A 24,132-nucleotide genomic window follows, 5' to 3' on the forward strand; every position below is an offset into this window, starting at 1 on the left:
TTAATCTGCTGCTCAAAGCAGCATCAGTCAGATCCCATTGCTCCTGGCCATGTCCAGCTGGGTTTTGAATATCTCCAGGCATGGAGGTTCCGTAATCTCTACAAAACTAAACATGAAGTCCTGCACCTGAGACCTGATAACCAAGGCAGTAAAAGGGGCTGGGAACTGAAGGGATGGAGTGCAGCTCTGCTGAGGAGGCCCCGAGGGTCCCTTTGGGCAGTGGGCTGAGCTGAGCCAGCTGTGTGACAGTAATGAATGCAAACCATGTCCTGGATAACCTCAGGAGGAGTATGGGCAGCAGAGCAAGGATGCTCAGCCTGGAAGGCTTCTCTCTACTGAGTGCATATGAAGCCATACCTGTAATATTGTACCTAATTCTGGTCCCCTCACTGCTCTATTCAAGACAGGGAAAAAACCAGAGAGTACCAGTGAGAGAGAAGGACTGGGGGCAACTAATAACAGGCTTCCAGTTTTGGTAAGGTGGCTGAGGTGTTCTCTTCTCAAGGATGCCCAGGGGAAGAACAAGTAGCAATGGGCAGAGGTTACTTCAGGGGAAATTACCTTGATATAAGGAATGTAAAAAAAAATGGCTGTGAGAACAACTAAACATCAGAACAGGCTAAGCAGAGAGGTCAGTATTTCCTTGCTGGAAATCTTGAAGGCCTAGCTTGGCAAGGCCCTGTGTAACGTCATCAAACACCCTGCTTTCAAGGTGGACCAGGAGTTCCATCTAACACAGACTTTTCTGTGAACCATGAATTAAAGTTGCTACTAGCTCTTGATATATTCCTGAGCCGCATGTATTGTGTCAAACTGGTCTTACCCTCTCCTGAGTACATTTCAGCTATTTTTAGTGATGGAAAAAATATACTTAATCTTCCTAGTGTCCCTTAAAACAGTCTCAAGAGAACTCTTCTTTGAACTGTTCTTGTGTTATTGCCCTACAGCAGAGAACACAATGTGTCAGTTATGTATATTTGGCTTTTGCCATGAAAATCTAGCCATGTTTTGGAAAAGTTTAAGGCCTTGCAAACCTGTGTTTTGTGTGTATTTTTTTGAAACGCTTCTGACTTTGACAGCTAAAATGTCACATGTAATCTGTAAAGCTTCAAATATGATGGAAATTCAGATAATTTTCTCTCTTGAGTAATGAAATATGTTTCCCCCAGTTCTTTCAGAGCTAAAGCCTGACATTCACTGTAATGACTACTTGTCATTTCTGTAGACTAGTACAGGGACAGGTGTTTGAGATGAGATCACGGAGCCATTCTCTGTATGTATATCCTCTGGCACTTGGTAACAGGGAAAGGAAAATCGTAAATTAAAACTTAGAGAAGAAATAAACGAAATAGAGCAAGGGAGAAAAATAAAGAAATAAATGTTCTGCCACTCTGTGAGAGACCTTATCCACTGGATATCTGTGAGAAACATCAAGGTAGATAGAAAACCAGCTGTTCAAAAACTTGACATGAGAAATGCTAAAGCAAAGGATGGGATGGGAAAATTTTGAAGGAAGTGTTTATTACTAAAGGTAATAGATCTATTTTAGTTGACTGCACAAAGCCAAGGAGACTGGTGCAGAAATAAAAATCCTAACAATGAGAGAGAGGCGAACAAGGAAGTGAAGAGCATGGACATAGTCTCCCTCTTCTGCTCCATTGTACCTGGGGCAAAGACTGTCTTGCAGCAGGACCAGGTGCACATTAACAGAAAGCAAAGAGGGATTGTTTGGTTTTTGGCACCCAAGCAAATTGCTCATTAATGAAACCACCTCATTTGTGCCAGCAGCTGGGAGGTGTGCACTTCTCAGTCACTGCCCAGGAGTGGCCAGTTCTGAAATAGGAAGAGCATGTGTTTGGAAGTGAGGATTTCAGTAGCAGGGACCCAGATGAAGCCGGGGAATAGGCACTTATGAGAAGAGAGACTGGAATTAAGGTCTCTGAAGCAAATCCTCACTGGTCCTTCGGGAGAAATCAAGAAGAAACAATTGAACTAGGATATAAAACAGCTGGGTTCTGCAGTGGAGATTTGGACTAACCAAATTCCCTTTTTAATACAGCGTTGTTGAAAAGCTGAGTCCTGGATATCTTAAATTCAATGAGTAGTTTAAAGGACATTGGGTTTGGTGAAGCCAGTGTCCTTTGGTGAAGCCAAAGGAATTGTGTGGTGAAAAGAAATGAAAGCCATTTTTGGCTTTCATTTGTTTTCACCACACAATTCCTTGTTCCTTCCCTACCAATATAATCCACACCTCTTGGAAGTGAGGAAGGTGGGAAAGAAAATTATTATTTCTGAAAACATCTCTGTGTGAACTATACTTGTGTGATGACTGTTACAGGAGAACCATAAGAGAAATCAGATTGTATACCATTAAGTTAGAAAAACAGTATGAATTTAAGACAATCAAACAAATTTATAAAGCCTCTATTCAATAGAATGGTATTTATAATTTTTTCTGACTGCAGTGAAAAATAGTTATGAAAATTAAATGCAATTGTATAATTATGATAATGTGTATCATATATTTACAGAAGAATGTATGTATAAAAAAGGTGCCAGTAAACATAAAGGTATTTATTTGTGTTAAGATACAGGGTAGGAGGGCCATAAATCACACCCAGTGGGGTCTACTGCCATAAACAACAAGAAAACTATGGACTAGGCCTATAGAACTATTAGTCAAAGTAATATTGAGGTCTTCCTTTCCAAGCTTTTAGAACTTGACTCTGATTTTTTATTTTTTTCCAGTATTCTCTGTGTCTGTTTTCACTATTCAAGCATATACTACATAAATAATAAAAGTTCATGATGAAAGTTAAGGACCTAATTATCTAGCCTGCTGTTTATACCACTAGTAAAACAATGTTATGTGAGAATTTTTTTTTTCTTTCCTAATGACAACATTTTCCCTTGAAGCTACTCTGAATTATGTGTCTGTGTTGCTGGGGAATGTTTACCATTTCGATGTGGAAATGGGAGTAGGCATGGGCCTTTGTACAATAGCTGTTAAAGGAAGCAGATAGGTACAAACAGCAGGTTATGGTATACGAGGGAGGGCAGACAGGTTTGTCACTGTAATTTATTTTTTCTTAATAAAGGGAGATGAAATATAATAAGTCTTATGAGTACTAGGTTTCATTTAAGGTTTTGATTTACTTGGAGTAAGGGAGGCGTTGCAACGTAAATAAAGAGCAATTTATTATGAAAATTAGCACAAAACTATCTAATTTTTACTACTTACTAGAAGGAAATTTGAAATTCAAATCACTGCCTGATGAAGGTTATTAAAAATGCATTAGAATTGAAAATGTAGTTGTATGTAATTGTCATAATAGATACTCAAAATTAATTCATCCCTGATGACAATTAAGCTAAAAGAATTTTCAAATTATCAGCCAACAAATTTCAGTTAATTTTAGAAACAAATAAAGTGAAAACATTACACAAAGTTTGTAAAAAAACTCCACTCTCTTTTAAAATAATCCTCAAAGAAGGATTTTTCTGTTTAGAATAATTCCTTTTCTTCTTTTCCGAATTAATGCACTTTTAATTTTCTTTTACGTCAGGTTTGCTTTATTGCATCTTTTCTCTCTTTCACCTTTTTCTCCCAAAGAATTCTGGACTACTTTGGGTGTATGTATATACATGCATGTATTCAGGCATGGGCTGAATTTAGATTAAACTAAAGTAATTAATTTTCTTTCTATATCTATCTATATCTGGTAGTTTTTCATCTAGTTGATGCATTTTTCCGATGAGCATCTGAGAATCTCATAGGTAGTCTGATGCTATTAATACTTCCTTCAGAATATCTGAAATGCCTATTATATCAGTATTTATATTTAAGAACAGCATCAAAATCCATTGGGTTGGGAGTTATTTTTAAAGACACTGGGACAAAATTACACCCTTTAAAAAATCAGCAGGGGAAAGTTTTTCTGGAAAGTACTGGTTTTGTGCTGGGTGTGTATTTATTATTTTTAATGCTTTCTAAAACCAAACCAAAACAAAGAAAAATTTAGGCTAGTGGATACATCTGTGGTTGTGCTTTTACATGTACACACATGGGCTTGCACCATTTGCTGTTGTCCACAGCCAGCAATGTGGCAGACACCCTGGCTGAGTCCTGTGCCTCTGTGTGTGTGTGTGTGTGTGTGTGTGTGTCTTCCTCCCCTTTGGGAAAAGGTGGTAAGAAAGCCATGAACAGTGAGGGCAATGTCTCTTCTCCTTTCCTGGCTAACAAATTCATTTTTTTTCAGAATATAGCTCTTGATACTTCAGCAGATACTCAGCATCTGAGAGGTCCTTAAAATCTGCATCATGAGTTTCCTCTCAACTGTGACTTTTTTCTCTGCTGTGAGTGTTACAATGAGAGGAAGCAAGCCTTTGTCACCTGATTCTGACCCAAGGATCCACAATGGATTCAAGATCTGGATGAAGTGACCTGCAGCCAAAGTTAAAGTCTTTCATAGTTAAACCTGTGGCTCAGCCATTGGCATGGATACAGCCATAATAATTTAAGTGCATTGGAAGCCTGTGGTTACTTGTAAACACTCCTGACCCAGTTTGTCAGTCCAGTGAGAGCTTTCATGGTTAGGGTTATAGCTAGCAGTTTAGGAGGTAGAATTATATACCCATCACTTACTGCTCTCAAACAATTACTGCACGTTAAGTAATTTGTTTTCAAATTTAGTCTGTGTTAATAAACACTTATTTTTAATTGAGCTGTTCTAACAAGATAAATTTGGAAACTATTACAAGTCAGCCAATTTAAGTAAACCAAGAGAAAAATTTAAAGGAAGTTTTGGAAAAGTACGTTTCTCCTTTTCTTTCTAGTGGAAGACAGGTAACATATTATTTTTAATTAACCAATACTTTTGGGCTAAAAATTGAAAAGATCTGGGCATAATCATGTACTTCGAGAATGTTAAAAGCAAAAACTCTAAAACATGGAAACAGTTTCTATCTGTCTAGTATATTTTAGAAGCCTCATAATGGTATTAACCCTCATATAATAATCTAATTCATTTACACATTCATTGTGAAGTGTTGTCTTACTACTCGGTTAATTAAACTACAGTAATGAAATACCCCATTTTATTTCTCAGGCATAAACATTGTTTGCATGCCTACTAACTATAGCAGGAAGTTAGGTATTGAAAACATTTTTTTTATTGTATCTGAAATTTGGAAAGATAATTGTGAAACCTATTTTATTTCAGTTTTGAATCATCTTTACTCTTGGCCATCTCTCTGTCATGGTGTTATTTTTCCAGTGTGAGCCTGGGTTTCAAATTATAGTGTTCTTTCACCATTAAGGCAGTAGTTTAAATTTTGTCAATGTTCATTTTTACAGAAGTCTGTATTTTCCCTCTTTTATTTTAATGCTATACACAGTAGTCTGGTATTCAGATAGCACTTCAAAATGAAAGGTTAGATTGGAAAACATGTTTCAAAGGTTCTTTAGGACAGTGAGGAAATGGGATTGGGGAGAACTGGGATTTTTGTGTTGCAAATGACTGCCTGTACAAATACCCTTTGAAGTGTGAATGCATTTTTTTCAGTATGTACTTAAAAATCCTAATTAAAATTTTGTTAAGGGAATAGGTCCACGTACACATGAACTGATCATATTTTAACTATTGCTTTAAAAGACCAGGCTACCAGCCAAAACTAGAATAATCCCAGTAGGCTGGGTGTTTTTTATGGGTTAGGCATCAGCTCAGTGCTGACAGTATTAGAGCAGCACAGTTTGATAAAAAGTAACTTGGCTTGGGAAAATCCCTACATCCTTGCCTACTAAAGGTAGCTTATATGACTTAATATGCTTACTCTGCCCTGGTAGGTTTGATTTACAAACACTATCAGACGATCTAGCATTTAAGGTGGCATAACAAAAGCTAGTCAAGCAAGTTTGGTTTCCGTTCTTAATTTTTTTAGATTTCATTGTGACAAAGTGGAGAGTTTGTAACTGCTTGTGTGATAAGCAGTCAGAGTACAATGTGTAAATGGGTACCTTGGTGGTAGCCCATATGAAAGTCAGATATACTAATATTTAGCAGTAGTGAAGACTTAGAGGAGAGAGTTGGAGTAAATATAGAAAATTCTCTTTCTCTTAAATTTATTATTATATTTTTAAAAATTAAAATAGTTATTTTATTTATTATTCAGTGTAAATTTACATGATGCCATCTGCATTCTCCAAAAATGCTGAAAAATTTAAACTTTTTCTTTTTTTAAATATTAGTTTTATCTGGAGGGAAAGAAGGAATTATTCATTGTCTGTCTAGTATCAGATATACGCATATTTCTTCCCATCAAAGTTCATTTTCTTGCCCTGATATTACTACCTTTTAAACCTAATTTATTTTTAAGATATGCATTCACTCTGTCCGGTTTTGTTTGTTTATTTTTATTATCTACTTTTTCATTTAACAGACAAGATTCTTACTGTTGTTATAGGCGTGGTTTCCATTTAGTACTTAGAGGGATCAACATTTACTTGGTATGAGTTTCTTAAATGCTTAATCCTCTGAAATAGCAGCTGGAGACCTGCCCTAGAGGTTGATATACCATTCCTTGGCAAAATTCCTTGATAGTGTTGTTACCATAACAACTTATATTCCAAGGTGTGTGTGTATATATATATATATATATATATATATATCTATATCTCCACATGCAGAGATGGGGAAAACTCTTCTGTTCTCTTTGTGAATTGTTTTTGCCTTTTTATGATCCATTCTTTCACTTCTCTGATCTTGGGATTTCTCCTTTCCCCCATTATGTTGCTTTATTATGTTTCTCTTGTAATCTTGTGGTTTAAGACTTGCTATTCTTTCATGATATGTTTTTTTTTCCTTTTTTTTTTTTTTTAAATGCCTCTTAGTACATTTTTACCTCAAGTCATGTTTTTCAGTCTCTTGCATCCTCATCATTCAGTCTCTTGCAGGTCCTGTTGTTGATTGCTGTTCTTTTTAAAAATATGCTGAAGTCAGGAAAATGTGTTTTATAGTAAATGCTCTGGATACCTAATCCCCTAAGGGTTTGCCCAGACCCACAAAGGTCCAAATATCCTTAGAGGTTTGTTAGCATCCCTTTCTTAGACTCAAAAGTTAATGGAACTGAAGAGTTCTCTTGTTCAATTCCTGCTCACGGTAGAGCCACCTCTGAGGTCAAAGGTCTGAGCAAACGTGGTTGCACAGGGTGTTGTCCAGTTGGGTCGCCAGGGGTGGAGACCACAGTCTCTCTGGGCTGCCTGCCCCACTGCTGGGCTGTCTTCCTGGTGAAAACATTGCTCCTCATGTGCATCCTCAGCATCTCGTCTCAATTCATACCCGTTGTCCTTCTTCCTCCCAGCAGGCCCAGCTGTGAAAAGCCTGGCCCTGTTTCCTAGCTAACCTCCCTGCAGGCGCTGGGGGACTGCAGTTTGATGCCCCCAAAGCCATCCCTGCTGCAGGCTGGAGAAGCTACCCTGCACGGGGCAGGTGGTCCAGCTCTGGCTGTCCTGGGGACCCTCCACTGAACTCACTGTGTCTTATCAATTTCATTGGAGTCCCAAAACTGGTCATGGTGTTATAGATGGGATCTAATGAGTGCTGAGTAAAGAAGAAAAGTCACTTCCCTTGATGTACAGTCTGTGCTTCTGTTAATGCAACCATTTCCCTGGTCCCAAAGGTCTTTATGCTTTTTAGGCAGCACACTGCCTTTTTTTAAGAGCCAAGATCACATTCAGCTCTGTCTGAAGCTGTAACAAAACTTCTACTCTGTAGCAATTGGATTTAGTAATGTCAAAGGAGCTGCTGCTAGCTGCAGATAGCATGACTGAAAACCAAGCTGGAGGCAGATGTTTAGTTGCTCTGAGATCCTGTCTGTAGTCCTTTCATCCGCAGTGAGCCAGCATTTCCTTTTCTCCTTTTGCAGACTGGCAGCAGCATTCAGAGTAACATTTTAGCATGTTGGTGCCTCCTTTGCCCTTTTCTTGAGATGATAGTTAACATAGCTCTTGCTTCTTATATCACTCTCTTGCTGTTGCCATGCTGTCTCTGTTTTGAGGTGGTTCTTTAACTGCCTGGGCATCACTCACTAGACTCCCTGCTCCTCGCCACCGTGTTGGCTTTTGCTCTGTTACATTACTGCTTGTGTGGTATTACACAACAGATGGTGGTATGTGGGCCATTATTAAGAAATAAGAGGATGAACGGTTGCATTTTGTAGCTCTTTCTTCTGCTTCTATTTTTTTTTTTTTAGTTGGAAATTAAATGACAGGAGGGTAGCGTACAATGCAAAACAGAAACCCACTTATGTAAATTCAGACCTTTTCCTCTGCCCAGGCAATTTCCAGGTCTCTGCATAGCGGAAATAACATTCAGTAGATGGAGTCTCAGAATCATTTCCCTCCTGATTTCGTATGGGAGGCACATGTTTGGAAGAATTCAAATATGAAATAACTCAGATCGGAGCACTTATGACTTCATGCACGATTTTTGTGGTTTTCATCTCTTTTGGACCTCCTTTCTTATTTCCTGTGGAATTACAATTTTTGTAGTGATGCAAATGTAGTAAGTGATTAGGAAGTAATATTTCTATAATTGTGGAAGAGTTGTCTATTTAAATGTATAATTTGATCACCAGAGCCCTAGATGTGTTATGTACATAGAGTCTTTATGTGTTCAGGTAACATAAAAGTAAATCCTAGGTCTTTAGGTGCATGGCAAAATTTTAGTACAACAAGCAAACAAATAAATGTCCAGTGTAGGTCTGTGATGAAGTATGATAAATTAAAGAAAGTGTGTTGAATTGTTCTTAAAATGCTTCCTCTTTGATAGAAATAAATGTAGTTCCAAAGAAAGTAGTCAAAAAAGAGGCAAATTACACTGACTGTTAAGAAACAATGCATCCCAGTTAATATAAGCCTGTGCTTAAATTAAATGTATTTTGTAATTTAATAGCCTCTCATATCTAAGAATATAATTAGATATCTAAAAGAAAAGAAAAAATAACACAACTTCCAAACATGTTAAAGAATAAGTATCTTAAGACGCATTGACAGTGACTGTTTTATAATATAAAATATTTTGCTAGCATAATGAAAATGATGTTGTAATTATATCCTGTTATTTACCTAAGTAAAAAATGCTCTTTCAAAAAGAAGACTTTAAGTTGATAGAACACGGGTCACAGGAAGATTGTGGTTTTTTCCTTGTAAAAATAGGCTCCTAACATGGATGAGTTGTTACGGCCAGTGCTCAGATGGAGAAAAGAAGGGGAGTTCTGAAATGTCATGTCAAGACAGGCAAGGGCTAAAGTGCTTTTAGAGAGGCCAGAAGTTTGTTACTAGCAATAGTTACTTAATCTATTATCTGATCTCTTCTGGCTAGACTGGAGGTAGTTGTCTGTTTCAAAGGCTTGGTCTACTTTTCAGAAGTTTTATTTTCCATATAACAACCCTGAATAATTTCCTTAATCGTCAACCTATACCTGTGTATCTTGCTTGAATTTAGGCCATGGCTACCAGCCACTGCAGACTTTCTTGTATTAGTAATTTTCCTACACTTGAATTATTTACTAGGAATTCACAGCATGACTTTACTGCAATTAAATTACAGTTGGTTTAGCTAGGGACAAGTGGAGTTAGACTTCTGAAGTCTATCAAGATACTTTTTATATGTTTTCAAGTTGGTTGGCACAGAAATGCACTAAAACTAATATGGACCAATCCTTTTGTGTTTCTTGTAACTTAGTCCCCTGGCATCAGACAATGCCTGGGCATTCTGGCAGGGAGTACAGAATTGAAGCAATTTGGTATTAGCATCAAATTTGGAGTCTTCAAGTTCCTGTGAACCTCTCAGATTACAAATGATTCTCATAAAACATCAGGTTAGAGAAATCTTCAAGGAAACAATTTTTTTTTTTTTTCAAAGTGAGGACATTAGCTTTCTACTTTCTCTGATCCTCCTGTCTTTTTGACCCTGTAACATGTGATTTGTTAACTGTTGGTTCATTTAAATGAGTCCTTCTTAGCTTCTCATGTTTTTAAGCTTGATGCACTGTTCTATATTTTATTAATTTATTTTATTTAGAAAAAAATAGGGGTTTTTTTATGCTGTCATGATATAAAGAAACAGAGAGCTTCTTCTTCCCCCCCCCCCCACCTTATGGTTCATCCACCCAGATGTGGCTAGATAGCATTTACAAGGTGTTGATTTTTATGGACTTTATTATTTCTACATAGGAATAGGTAGAAGGAAGCAAATAGGAAGGAAGCAAGTAGAAGTTCTGAAAGTGGTACTCTTTTCAGATGGGGTATTGCACCAATACAAAACAAATTTAAGTTTTGGGCTTATCTGCAGACCAAGATAAAGAAAAACAATGAGAATGAGAGAAAGTACATTGCATTACTTGAAACAATATTTGGATGATTCATGAGATAGCAAAAAGCTTATGATAGGGTCTTTTACTTTCTTGCTCAGTGCTTGATGTGCATCTGTGAAGAGGTTTTACATTTTGGTGAACAATCTGAGGTTCATTGAAAAAAAAAATTGTGTCCAGATCAAGTGCATTTATTTTCAACTGTGCTTTTCAGGAATATTTGAGGTGATCCAAATTCCTGACTGTGAGAGAAACCAAGTTGCAGTTACTAACATTGATGTGTAACCCTGAGACCCTGATGCAAGCCATACCTAGTTTAATTTTGCAGGAGTGAGATGCTGCCAGTCCTAGAAATTATCCTACCTAGTATCCCTTCAGGCTTATGTAGGCTTAGATGTCCGTTTATCAAATATTAATGAGAATTAAAGGACAAGGTTGTCTCTGCTATAGTTATGTCAAACCTCCAAGAAAGAAAAAAACCTGTTAGATATGAAAATTAATTAAAAAAAAAAAAAAAAAAAGAAAAAGCTCAGCAAAGGAAAGTTTGTTAACATGTAAGTTAAGTACCAATTCTACATCTTTTCATCAACCTGTGTTAAGTGGTCTTCCTAGAGGAAAAGTGAAGTGGTTTCAGAGACTGATACAAAAACAGATCAACAGACCGAATAGAAAAAAAGAACCAGCAAGGAAATGTATGCGTGGGCTGTTGAGTGATGAACATATGAAGCAGGAATTACTGATGAGGAGTAGGAGAACTGAGAAATGGTCCAGGTGCTAAGAGTCCTTATTACATACCACACTGAGCAACATATGGAGAACAGCACTGAATGGTAGCACCACTGTCTAGTAAAGAACATCTAAGTTAACAAACTAATGTCTACAAAGGATATATTTAGCTACTGGAAAAAGTCAAAGGATAATGGTAGTCAAGAAAACAATTTGCAAGATTGCTCACTGAGCAGGTAATAATAGGGATTTTATTTATTGTTGAAGTTAATTTCGTTCTAGAGAGTTACAAATGGGGAAAATAAGAAAACTGATTTTCAAAGTTTATTGTTTGTTTTGGTTGATTTTAACTTTACCAAAGCTTTAGGCAAAGTGTAATCATGCAATGGGAAAATGCCCATCTTTTTTTATGTAAAGTCTAGATAAGACTCTTACATGTGTAATGGCACAGTAAATTTTACTTTTTTTTTTTTTCCTACTGAGACAATGGTCTAAGTAGTTTCAAAATGCTGTTTTGTTGTTGTGAAGAACAGCCATTGTAATACCAGAGGGAGCAGATTTTGGTATAATATTCCTTCCTTAAAAAAAAATAGAATTACCTAATGTACCATTCATAAAAAAGGAGGACTTTTTTATATAATTTTTCAACTTTATTGGTATTTTAAAACCCTCTTAAAGTCTGCAAAGAGATGTTTTAAATTATTTCAAAACAGTTCTGATTTTTTATGGGGTTTTTTTTGTCTTTTTGGTAGCTTTGATATTTTTCTCCATTTAAAAGGGTTTATTGCTTTATATGTTTTTAAAAAATATAGATAAAATTTAAGACAGAGCTTTAAAAATCCCTGAGATAAAGCAGTCTGGTTGCCAAGGCAAAGTTCATTTTTTCCTTCATATAAAATAATCTAAACTCTCAGGTGTTTATATTTTAATTGCAAGTGTTCAGCAAGTAGAGAAATGACTCATGCTTCACTGGCATTAAACCCAGAATTCAGAATTTGATTAACTTAATTCTCTCTAGCAATGGGAGGATAGACTTTCACAGTCTTGACTCTATCTTTCTGCTCTGATTGTGGAGGGAAGCATACAGTAAATTTTAAAAGATTAATATGGAAGCAAATATTCATCTCTATTTGATATTAAAAATTACATAAACAATAGAAATACTGAGGGGCTTATTTGATAGTATGGCCCCTCTTGTTGTCAACTTGTGTTCCTGAAATGTTAACTGCTGGGGTCTCTTTCTGTCAACCCGTTGATTTGCCCAACAGATAAACATAAAACTGCTCCTTCAGCTTGTGTATAGTGTACACAAGCCAGCAACATGCTCTTTCTGCAAAGGAAGATAACAGTATCCTGGGCTGCTTTAGGAGAAGTGCTGACAGAAGGTTGAGGGAGGTGATCCTGACCCACTACTCTGCTCTGGTGTGGCCACACCTGGAGTACTGGGTCCAGTTTTGGTCTCCTAGTATCAAAGAAGCATGGCCATACTGGAGAGAGTACAACAAAGGGTCAAAGAAAGGATGAGGGGACTGAACTGAAGGTTCTCATCTATTAGGAAAGGCTGAGAAAGCTGAGACTGTTTAGCCTGAATGTGAGAAGGCTCATTCATGATGTACTTATTAATGAGAATATTCTCTACACATGAAGGATTTAGGGAAAACAAAGCCAGGATCTTTTCATTGATGCCCAGTGACAGGACCAGAGGCAGTGAGCATAAACTGAAATGCAGGAGGTTTCCTCTGAATATCAGGAAACACTGAACAAGCACTGTACAGATTGCCTAGAAAGGTTGCTGTGTCTGACTCACCTTGGAGATACTAAAAAAGTCATCTGGATGTGGTCCCAAGCAATTAGTTCTAGGTGGTCCTGCATGAGCAGGGTGGCTGGACCAGATGACCTACAGAGTTTCCTTTCAACCTCAGCCATTCTGTGAATCTGTGAAATGTGCACTTTCTCAGATATGATGGGGCTGAATGCTAAAGCTCAGTTACTTTTTTTGTCTTCTTTTTTCCTCTGTTAGCTTGCCCAGTGAAATTAGTTATTTTTCCTAAAATGTGTGTAAATTCCCTATATCCTCAGAAAGTTTTAACAGCAATTAAAATGAAATTATTTCTTTTAGTTTTTGTAAAACAAAGCATTTCAATGGGAAAGATAAAATTTTTAAATAATTTTTTCAACTGGCAGAAATATTTTGTTCACCCATGTTAAATCATTAAAGCCATTTGACAAGAAAATGGATATCTCACAGTATCTCTATCCTGGTAGTTTCAAAGAGGTCCATTTTTGTGGATAGTTATATGCAAGAGGAATATGACTGCTGTGTGAAAGTACGAATGGCTCAAAGAACCTTGACTTAAAGAAAGAAAGTAAAAGTTAGAGAGTTTGGAAGAGGCAATTCGTATAACTTTGCCTGTCACATTGGAGTTATAAGAAGTTTTTTGCTGTCTAGGAAGGCAATATGACTCCAGAGGCAAAGGAAAATCAAAATGGATCCCCTGCGATGGCACAGGCTTGGGATGGGCAGGCTGGGAACAGGCCTGTGGGTAGGGCCGTGGATCTTGTTGCCTCAGCTAGTAAAGCTCCATGGGCAGTATGAACAGAACCATGGGCAGTCAGTAAAGGGAATGATTATCCTGCTCAGTTCGGCACACATTAGACAATATTTACAGAACCTCATCTGGTTCTGACCCACTTGTTACAATAAAGATATTGACAAACTGGGGTAAGTTTTGCTGAAGGCTGTCAAGGTAGACCCTAGAGCAGTCTTCAGTTCTAATCTCAAGTTCATCGTCAGCACATACGCTTTCCATTTCATGCTTGTCTCAGTTTCTTTTGCTGGCTGTTGATGCCTCTCACTGCTCATCTGTTATAAATATTATTTGAAATATCTTTGCCCCAACATGTTCCATTTCTTTACTGCACCATATAAAATTTCTGTTGCCTTAAAAACATTCCTTCCAGCCTATGAGAAGGAATGGTAGACCTGTATACTGGGAGCATAAGAATTTCAAAGCAAAGCAAAAAACCCACACCTACATGCAGTCCATTTTTTCCCTAATCATATATGGCCAGACTCATATGGATGACATTTTTTTAGAAATTAATTCTACCTGAGGCAAATGTCCTGCCTGAATAAACGAAATATAAACAGATAAATTTTGCCCAGAGTTCCAAGAAACTGAGAAAAAGATTTTATAATATGAGGTGTTAAGCAGATTAATATCAGCTGTGCCACCAGCTCTGGTTTTAATAACATTTTTCTTCTGTTTGTATTAATTGTAGTTATCTACTTGCATCAAAAGAAAATGGAAATAGATTGAATTTTTTATGCTGTAAATTTGCTGGAAGGGTATTTTTTTGTAGATAAGCTTTTCAGATATTTAGAAAATAAAATAAAACTTTGAGTTCTTTTGAGGATGACTGATACACTTTAAAGACAGATGAGGATCTATTCTTACAAATGTAGTGATACTATTTGACAAATTAATTGAGTTGCCGCACTTAACTAATAAAACACTGTCCTTCCTACATTAGGTTTTCTATTTGATGTCATTTCTGAAACTGATCCAAGTTGTGTGAATATAGAAATTGAAAAATAGATTGCAGAAAATCATAAGGCTGACTTGATGTCATTGTAAACTATGATTCCAAGTAGGACTTTATTAGAGAAATAGGCCATTCCCTTTTTAATACATTGTATTTTATGGAAAATGTTGCAACTCTAGATTCTACCTATTTATGTGTTTTTATCAATTAAAAAGCTTATAAATATAAAGAAGCTTAGGGCATGTTGAGGTTTAGGAATGTTATTCCCCAATTTAGTTCTCCCACCAAGGCTTAAAACCAGTGCCGTTCACTCACTCCCCTCTTCCATTCCCCTTCCATGGTCTGGAAGGATGGAGTTGAGATTTGGAGATTTGGAGGCACAAAAGATGCAAATCACGGGTTGAGATAAGAACAACTGACTGGAAACAATGATGGGATAAGAAAACTAATAGTAAGAGCAACAATATTAATAACCAAATGTGTAAGGCTAAGAAACAATTTACATGGAAAGCCCACGACAAATATGGACCAGCTCTTCCCCAACGGACTTTCTCTCCACTGGAAGGAACACCCTTCTCCTGGGAAGCAAGAGTCCCTTACTCCCACCCCTAGCAATATAGTATGGAATAATATCCAGACCTTAACCAGGACCCTCTCCCAGCTTCTGTAAAAAATTAACTCTCACCTGGCAGAAACCAAGACGGGGGGAAAAACTGTTTATAGTAAAAATGGAGCAGTTAAGGTTAATATTTTTATTTGGACTATTTATACACTGGTCTAAAATACTTTTCTTCATTTCAAGGTAACTGAGCTGCACAATATCAAAAACATAACCAGATTGCCTCGAGAGACAAAGAAGCATGCAGTGGCAATTATCTTTCATGATGAGACATCAAAGACATTTGCGTGTGAGTCAGGTAAGCAATTGGTACTGCATCTCTAGCTTGAAGAAATCAAGTTACGTGTCAAAGTCTGGCTCGGGTGAAGTAACTTACAATGCCAGATAGAAATCCTTAGCTTAAAAGAATTTGTGGTAAACTAAAACTTTACAGTTTGGGATCTAGGTGTTTTAGGGTTTGATAGGGGCTTTTTTATTGTACATTGAGAGGTGTTTGGGTGTTACAGAGCTCTTTCTTCCATTATTTATCTTTGACTGCATGCAGATGGCCTAAAGACTGGAGATTTTCAGTTAAACTTGTAAAACTGAGTGAAAAATAAGATGTTATTAAGTCAAGATGTGAAACATTCTTTTTTTAAGAAGTTTTGCTATAGGCACTTACTAAACTAATAATTATCATGCCATTGCAAATAGGTAAATACCAGCTCAAACCTCAGGATATTGTAAAGCAGGGTGTCAAGCGGTCTGTGGTTTGAATGGCTACATAGCATAATGAATGAGTTGAGAACAAGACTTGGACTTCATGGTACTACATAATGGCAGGTAGTTACTTGCAAGACACTGAACATTGCAGGATTAAAGTACACTATTTTCTTGTTTGAAAATAAAATTGCACACGTCTGTGTCCTAGGGTATATTTTAATGGGGAAAAAAGTTCTTAAAAATAATGGGAAATTTTTATGGTAAACTTTTTTTTCTTAGGGGCATATTAGAAAGGCATTTTAAAAGTTATATCCATAATACTATATATTTCTTAAAAATATATATTTGTAAAATTCAATATAGGATGAGGGGCCTTAGAAGGGAAACCACGTAAGGAGTGACTGAGGTCACTTGGCTTGTTCAGTCTGGAGAGGAGGAGACTGAGGGAAGACCTCATTGCAGCATTCAAAATCCTCATGAAGGGAAGTGAAGGGACAGGCACTAATCTCTTCTGTCTGGCAACCAGTGACAGGACCTGAGGGCAGAGCATGAAGCTGTGTCAGGGATATCAAGAAAAGGTTCTTCACCCAGAGGGTGGTTGGACACTGGAACAGGCTCCCCAGGGAAGTGGTCACAGCATCAAGCCTGACAGAGTTCAAGAAGAGTTTGGACAACCCTCTCAGGCACATGGTGTGATTCTTGGGGATGGTCCTGTGCAGGGCCAGGAGCTGGACTTCAGTGATTCTTGTGGGTCCGTTCCAACTGTGCATATTCTGTGATTCTATAATAATACTATCATATAAATATTTCATCATGTACGGTCTAAATAATAAATTAAGTGAAACAAAGTTTGAGAAATGTAGAGGGAGTTAAAAGTGTGTAAGGTCATTAATCATGTGGATTTTGGATCAATTATTACAAATGTTGATATATACATCCCATCATGAAAGATGGATTGACAGTTGTTTTTCTTTAATTAAGTTTAAAAACACATACATATAAAATCTGTGTTTCTCTACAATGAGTTTAACAGATCATAAGTGTCCACATTAAAGATTTTGATTTCTATTGTGTGGAATTAATAATTACTCTATAATATGATTAACAATTGAATAAAAACATATATAATATATTCCAACAACACTGAAATCAGTTCTATGGAAACTTTTCCATTCACCTACACAGGCATTCCCCTTGCCTTTTAATGAAAAGATCTTATTCCTTCCCTAGAATTACTGTGGTTCAGGTATATTTGAAAATTTCAGACTGACAGTGAATCATAACTTCAGGCTTCTTTCACCAAAGAAGGGGGAAACCTAAGGAAGTTCAGCATGTCTGGCTGACTTATCCCTTTCTTCTGTAACAAACACGATGCAACTCCTTAACCTTGAACCTAGCTGTATATACAAGTCACATGTTCCTTAGTGTGCTAACAGGGTACCAGTATGAGACGCCCTCCTTTAAGTAAGCTGTGCTCTGTACAAAGGTGTGTTTTGAGTGGACAGGGCCTTGGGTGAAGTGGTGGACCAGTGGAGAGCTTTTGGGCAGTGATCAAATTTCAGACCAAGACAGGTGATATTGTACTAGATGCCTGCTCTAGACTTTCTCATCAACTAGACAAGGCATATCATAGAATCATAGAATCAACCAGGTTGGAAAAGACCTCTGAGATGAACAAGTCTTCTTAGGGCAAGTGGAAAAAGCCTCAATCCCAGTCATTGGTATTCTTGAGTGACTTTAACCACAACAGTAACTGCTGGCAGGCCAATAAGGCTGAACACAAGCAATCCAGATTTCTGGAACAGATTTAAGACAATTTCTTGATAAACTTGATCAATAATATGATGAGGGGAGGTGTTTGTTCAGGGAGGTGCTTGGCAGGATACTGTGGATCCTCAAAGGACAAAGAAGCCCTTAGCCTCTTCCATAGCCCCAAAATTAGTAGAACACAGGATGGATAAAGGCACTATAAAGCAGACAGAAAATAGATTGGGCTGAAAAAAACACAAACTTGCAGCCAGTAGATGTGGACTCCTGAGGGGTTGGTGCTGGGACCAGTACTATTCCATGTCTTCATTGACAACCTGGATGATGAGATGGAGAGTACTCTCAGCAAGTTTGCAAGTTACACCAGATTGGGGTGACCCGAACTGGGAAGGGAGGGCTGCTGTCAGAGGGACTTGAACAGGTTGAAGAAGTGGGCTGACAGAAACCTTATGAAGTTCAGCAAGAACAAATGAAAGCTCTTGCCCCTGGGTTGTGGTAATTCCAGTCACAAGGCACTCTTGGGGCTTAGTGTCTGGAAAGCAGCTCTGCAGGAAAGCTCTGGGGTCGCAGTGGACAACATACCCTGAACAACATTAGTAAGGGTGTTGTGACAGCAGGTACAGGGAAGTGATCTTTCCCTTCTATTTAGCACTTGCAAGACCACATCTGGACTACTATGTCCAAGTTTTGTGCTCTTAGCACAAGAGTATTCACATACAGGAGTGAACCTAGTTGAGGGCCACCAAGAGTCAGAGTCAGGAGTACATAATGTATGAAGAGAGACTGAGAGCTGTTCAACCTGGAGAGGAAACAACTTCAGAGGATCTTACTGCTCCCTACAACTCCCTGATCTGACAATACAGAGAAGATGAAGCTACAGAAGTGTCAGAGGCTTTGCTGTTTCTGAAAGACTACAAATCTCAGCTGTGGGCATAGTGGAGTTTCAATCAGCTTGCCTTTCTCCATGCCTTCAGTTTATCTAAACAGTATAAACCGCATCAAATCTATCAGATGAGGGAGATACAGTGTTTTGTTTCATTAATATATGACTGTCTTGAAGTCCAAATCTTTGTGTGTTCTGAACTAGGAGAATATGGTGTAAAACAAATTTCTTTGCCAGGTCATTTCCACAATGAATTCTATCTTCTGAAAAGGAACTGTTACCATTTTTACTGATGCTGAAATGTGTCAAGTACTTCACTTTCATCCATGAAACTTATCAAAGTTTAAGGAATATTTAGAGAACTGCTTGTTATTTAAAGCATTTTTTTTTTCTTTGCATGTTTAGTGGCAGTGGTTCATATGGGAAAGTAAGTAGACTTTAACAGCCTCATGATTTGTAGTGGTATACACACAATGGGGTTTATTTTGGCAAATCAGGCCACTTCTTTGGTTAACACAATAATAACTTCACTCTATTAATACCTCTTCTTTCACACGGCTTCAGTGGGAAGAGAACATTCAAGTGGTTTTGACTCAAGTCAGAAATCTTCTGGAATCATAACTGGTTGAATATTTTAGGACCCTAGAGATTCATAATGTGAACATTTTTTCACTGTGAAGTCTCTGAATACACAGAAGCAGATACCTTGTTTCCTATCATCTTGACTTCCAGAGGCAGATGGAATGACAGTGAAACTGAACCCATTGCAAAAAGTTTGCTGAGCATAGAATCAGTAATTCCTTGGAGATAAAGAGAGTTGGTTTTATATGGGGACTGAACAATGTGAGGTAGGGGTTTTGCCAGCATTGTACCAGGAAATTATTTAAAATAACAGTATCGTTTTGGTTTTGATAGTATGAGCTGATATCTTTCCCTCTGTGCAGTCTTTAAATCTGAGAAGCAGCACATTTTTCTGGCACATAGCTTTCTTAATTGTGGAATTAAGCACAATAAAATACTGTTCTGTTTTAAAATAGGTCTCTAAAGTTGCAAAACACTTTGGTTCTCCCCAGAAAGCCTGAAAGCAGTGATACCAGCCTACTGGGTGTGCTGGCTGGGAGCCTATGTTTTTTTCCTAAGCTCCTGCAGCTTTTAGTTCCTCAACTTGCTTATTGTCTTCAAGGCAGCTACTAGCAGCCCTGGGTGGGCTGTAGCCTCTATATTTCCATTAGGATTTCAGCAAATTAGTCATCTGAGGTGCATCTAATTGTTGATAATCTTCATTTGCTAAAGAAAACATTCTATAGAAAAACAAATTAAAATCCTCCATATGCTTTTGTAATCATCTAGCTGTTCCCATCCCTACCACCAGTGCTCCTGACATCTACAACAGCTGTAAAAATCTATTCAATTCTGAAACCCTACTGAAATATTTTGAAGAACAAACCAGTCTCCAATATTACAGTTCCCTGAGTAAAAGCATGGGTCAACAAGTCTTTACAGAAAATTATCCCACTTCAGGAAGAAAAGGAAGCTTCTTGCTGTCACTTTATTTATTTCTGGGGTCTGCTCTAGTGGGCAGAAACTTGTGACTTTGGTGATTAGCAAGCAACATTTTTAAATTCTCTGTTACCATGAGGATTGTTTCAGTGGAAGTAAACTAATGAGAAGTCATGGCTGATCAACTTCCATGAAAAGTAGTCTAACTCAGTGAACTTCAGACAGACTCTGAAGAGTGGGAATTCTTCTTCAGACCAAGAGAAACTACTGCTACCTTAGCAAGGAATATGGTACAGGTCTCAATTTCAGCCTCCCTGAAAATCATGTGAAAGTTATTGACATTAAGGAAATTTTTACAAATTTATTTTTATCAAGAATCATAAAATTATGCATTGCTTCAGAAACAGGGAAGTGCAAAACTTTCAGGTTGCTAACACATTGAGTCTTGAGACAGAATTAAATGTTACCAAAGATATAAAAAGATGAAGGGGAGGGACAGAATACTGTGAAGAAAATGGAAATTGGGGAATTGAGCATACTTACTCCAGCATAATAACAGTTTAAAGGTATTATTGTTGTCTTTTAAATGCATAAAAGATGAAAAAAGAAGGAAGTTTTTAAGATATAAAGTGACCTTATCACAAGAACAAATACAGAATATATGCTCAGTATCATTCTATGTTCCTGTGGCCATTCAAATAGCAGAAATAACATAGACTGAAAATTTCTAGGAGTTAAAACAGTAGGGTTCCACACAGCCTCAAAGAAATCCTTTCCCTTTCCCATATGATTTATTTTCTGCACTTTGCAGTGTATTGTCAAGCAAATAGAGAAGTTCTTTTACCTCTGGGTTCTAGCTACTGATGTTTGAGGTGCTGTCTTTCCTTGATGACTTTGTTAAAAAAATTTGGTGGGATGGGTTTTGTTTGGTTGGGCTTTTTTTGTTATTGTTGTTGAGGGTTTTTTTAAGGTAAGTGTACTGTCATTTTTTGTATAGTTACAGCCATGCTCAGATGCATATATCTGTTAAGAAGCAATTCTTCCTGCAAACCTGATATCTGGAATGTGACTGTAAGACAAGTGTCTGGACTGAGGCAGGTGTTCTGAAATACCCTTTAAACTCTCACAAAACTTGTAGATATGATGCAGTGAGCAATGATGGCTTTGCAGGACCAGCAATAAAATGAAATTGGTGGACATGAGTACTGATTAAAGCTAGAAGTTTACGATGCTATTAGGGAAGTCAGTAGCATGATGAGGATTGTGCCTAGATAATAGCTAGCTTTCAAGGAGTGATGTTTCTGGGTTGCACTAGTCAGTGACAGACCGTGTAGGACCTTGATTTTTCCCTTGCCAGCAAAATATTAAGTGATATAAATCCCTGGTTATTTTACACTTAGTAGACCCACCAGCACAGGTTTGTGTAAAATCTGTTTTGATTTCTAAATGACAGAATGTGAGGAAAATTGATGAACTTGTAAACCTACTGATAAAAAAAAAAAAAAAATAGAGAGGTTGAAAATAGTATGGAGACAGAGTTAAAAGAGAAAACAGATTAGGGCTGAAAGGTGATTTCAGTGACTTGAGTGTAGAATGAGTTGTAACATGAGGGAGAAATCACAGAGCAATCTTAAAACTGCAAGTGTTAAACAAATGCAGATATCCCCCAAGATTCTGATATTTTTCTGTCTTCAGTACAATACCCCACTCTGTATAGAAGTAGATGAATTGAAGGGCTTTCTTTTCTTTCTTTCCAGGCATGCATGAACTGAAATTCTAAAGTCATTACAGCCAAGAAACATCTTAATTATCTTTAAAAGGCTATCTTTAAAAGGCATTCCCTTTGACATTCCCTTAAAATTTTCCCTATTCAAGTCCAGGGGAAAATAAAATTGGGTTATTGCAAAGTGTCTATCAGCTACTCTATTTGAAACTTCTGGTTTAGGGATTTATCCATTCTTGTGGTTGTTTTGGCTCAATCCACCATTTTTATTTCTTGAATATCTTTCTGCTGTGATGGTAACCTTGATAAAACTCTTTTATACATCTATAATATATACAACCTTTTTCTTCTGTATTCTTATACTTTCAGCTTTTACTTACTGAACTCAAGCTGTGATAAGTAAGTCTTGTTATAACACTGCAAAAAAAGTTTTACTTTGTTGAAATTGAGAGATTGTTGGTGTCAAGTGGCAATGTGTTGAGCAATGTGAGGGGTTTTTTTAGTGTTGTACATTTTTTAAGTCTATTTTCACCATTTTTTGGTGTTGCTTTGTTTTCTTAAAATAAAATTACAGTTCTGTTATAATTTGAAAAGGCACAAATTCAGTTCGTTTTTGTACTGAAAAAGCTTTTGGGCTATTGGCAAATTACTGCTGATTATGAGCTGTGCTTTTCTTCTTGATAGTTTTCACAAGCAAAAGCATTATGTGCTGAAAGAATTTGACAGACATCAGTGGAATATTAGATGTAATTCATATTACTCTGTCCTTTGACAGCTAAGAAGCCTGCAGGTTTTGGATTAAAATTATAGTGAAACATTAGGTCTTCGAGATGAAGCATCAGTGATCATACTTGCTGTTATTACTAACAATACAAATGGCTACATAAGCTTTAAGAATAACCAGATTAAAGTTCCCATTTTTGCTGTTAGTTTTGTGAGTTTGAAGCTCCAAAATCATAGAGGTGGTGGAAGTGAAGAACAGCTTCCCAAATACTGTTTGGGTACTGGAAACAAGAATAAAAAGTTCATCCTTTGGATGCAGAAAAACAAACAGAATAATAGTTGAAACTATTCTGAAACATGGTATATTTCCTTGTTAAGGTGTCATTGATTGTTCTAATAAAGTTTATGACCATGGCTTTTCTGCTTTCTGGTTTTGGTTATTTTACGTATATATGTATATTGAAGGAACCTGCCCTCTCTGTAAAGCATATGGCTTGCTGGAGATCAGATACATGTTCTCCCTTCCACACATGCCACAGTACTTGAGATCCAAAAAAGAGTGAAAAGAAAGGCATCGAATGAAGTTAAATATGTTGCTCAGAATTCTTACATTCTCTCTTTTTTATCATAATATTTGAAATACTATCCACTTTCAGGGCAAAGTTCAGTCTGAGTCATGGTAATAAATGTTAAAGTCTAAGATTAATATTTAGAATATATATTCTTTTGTACTGGACAAATAGTTCCTTTCTCATTAATCATGAGTTTTAGTTTCTAATTTTTTTTTCATTTTGCCTATAAGTATACATCTCTGTCCTGGCTTTAACATTTATAAGTTAGAAGTATTGGATTTTTCCTCTCATTTCTCATAGTTGGTTGCCTGTTGATCCTCATTTTTCTTAGTTATCTGTTTGAACTACATTGTTACAATTTTCTGACATACATTGATAATTGATATTACTAGCAAATGGAATGAATACAGAAAATTATACTCCATCTTCATACCCATTGATGCAAGAGGTTCTGTACTATTGCTTTCCACCATTTCCAGCCACTTCTAGTTAATAATTGACTCCAGACTTAGGTTTAAAATTAATTAGCATTTTAAAAAATATTTTGGGAAGACAAACTCCTTTTTTTTTTTTTTCTTTATTAGAATAGCCAGATGCTAAATTTGAAAACAGTAGACACACAAAATGGTCACCATCCTTTCAGCACTTATGCAGGCAGTTTCCTGAGCTGGGAATGCTGCTGCATTCTCAGTTTGTAGGGCAAATGTGGGACAACAAGGAAATAAATTCCAGACAAGCACATACAGGTGCTGTGACAAAATAAGTAGACAATCTGTAACATTTCTAAATGCAGAAACTGGGAAATGTGAACTTGCTTGGAGACTGCAATATGGGAAACTCTAAATTTAAGCCACTGAAAGTGAAAAACTTGAGGACTGATATTTTTTTTTTCCTTCCCTAAATTTTCCTTATGGTGGTGTATATTGCAGGGGTGATAGAGATACAGTTGCCTTTGCTGTTTACATACTGTAAACTTGTCTGGAGACTCTCTACATAGTGG

At 37.0% G+C, this 24,132-nt stretch overlaps 1 protein-coding gene across 1 annotated transcript in view; it reads left to right on the forward strand.

The window, feature by feature from the left end:
- DOK6 (docking protein 6) overlaps window positions 1-24,132 on the forward strand; it is a 254,260-nt gene that overhangs the window by 97,259 nt on the left and 132,869 nt on the right. Inside the window, exon 3 of the mRNA XM_050315022.1 lies at window positions 15,446-15,560. Coding sequence (XP_050170979.1) covers window positions 15,446-15,560 — 115 coding nt within the window. The remainder of the gene's footprint in view (window positions 1-15,445; window positions 15,561-24,132) is intronic.

The sequence above is a fragment of the Myiozetetes cayanensis genome, unplaced genomic scaffold (assembly GCF_022539395.1).
Source record: "Myiozetetes cayanensis isolate MyiCay16 unplaced genomic scaffold, myiCay2020 scf1, whole genome shotgun sequence".
NCBI lineage: Eukaryota > Metazoa > Chordata > Aves > Passeriformes > Tyrannidae > Myiozetetes > Myiozetetes cayanensis.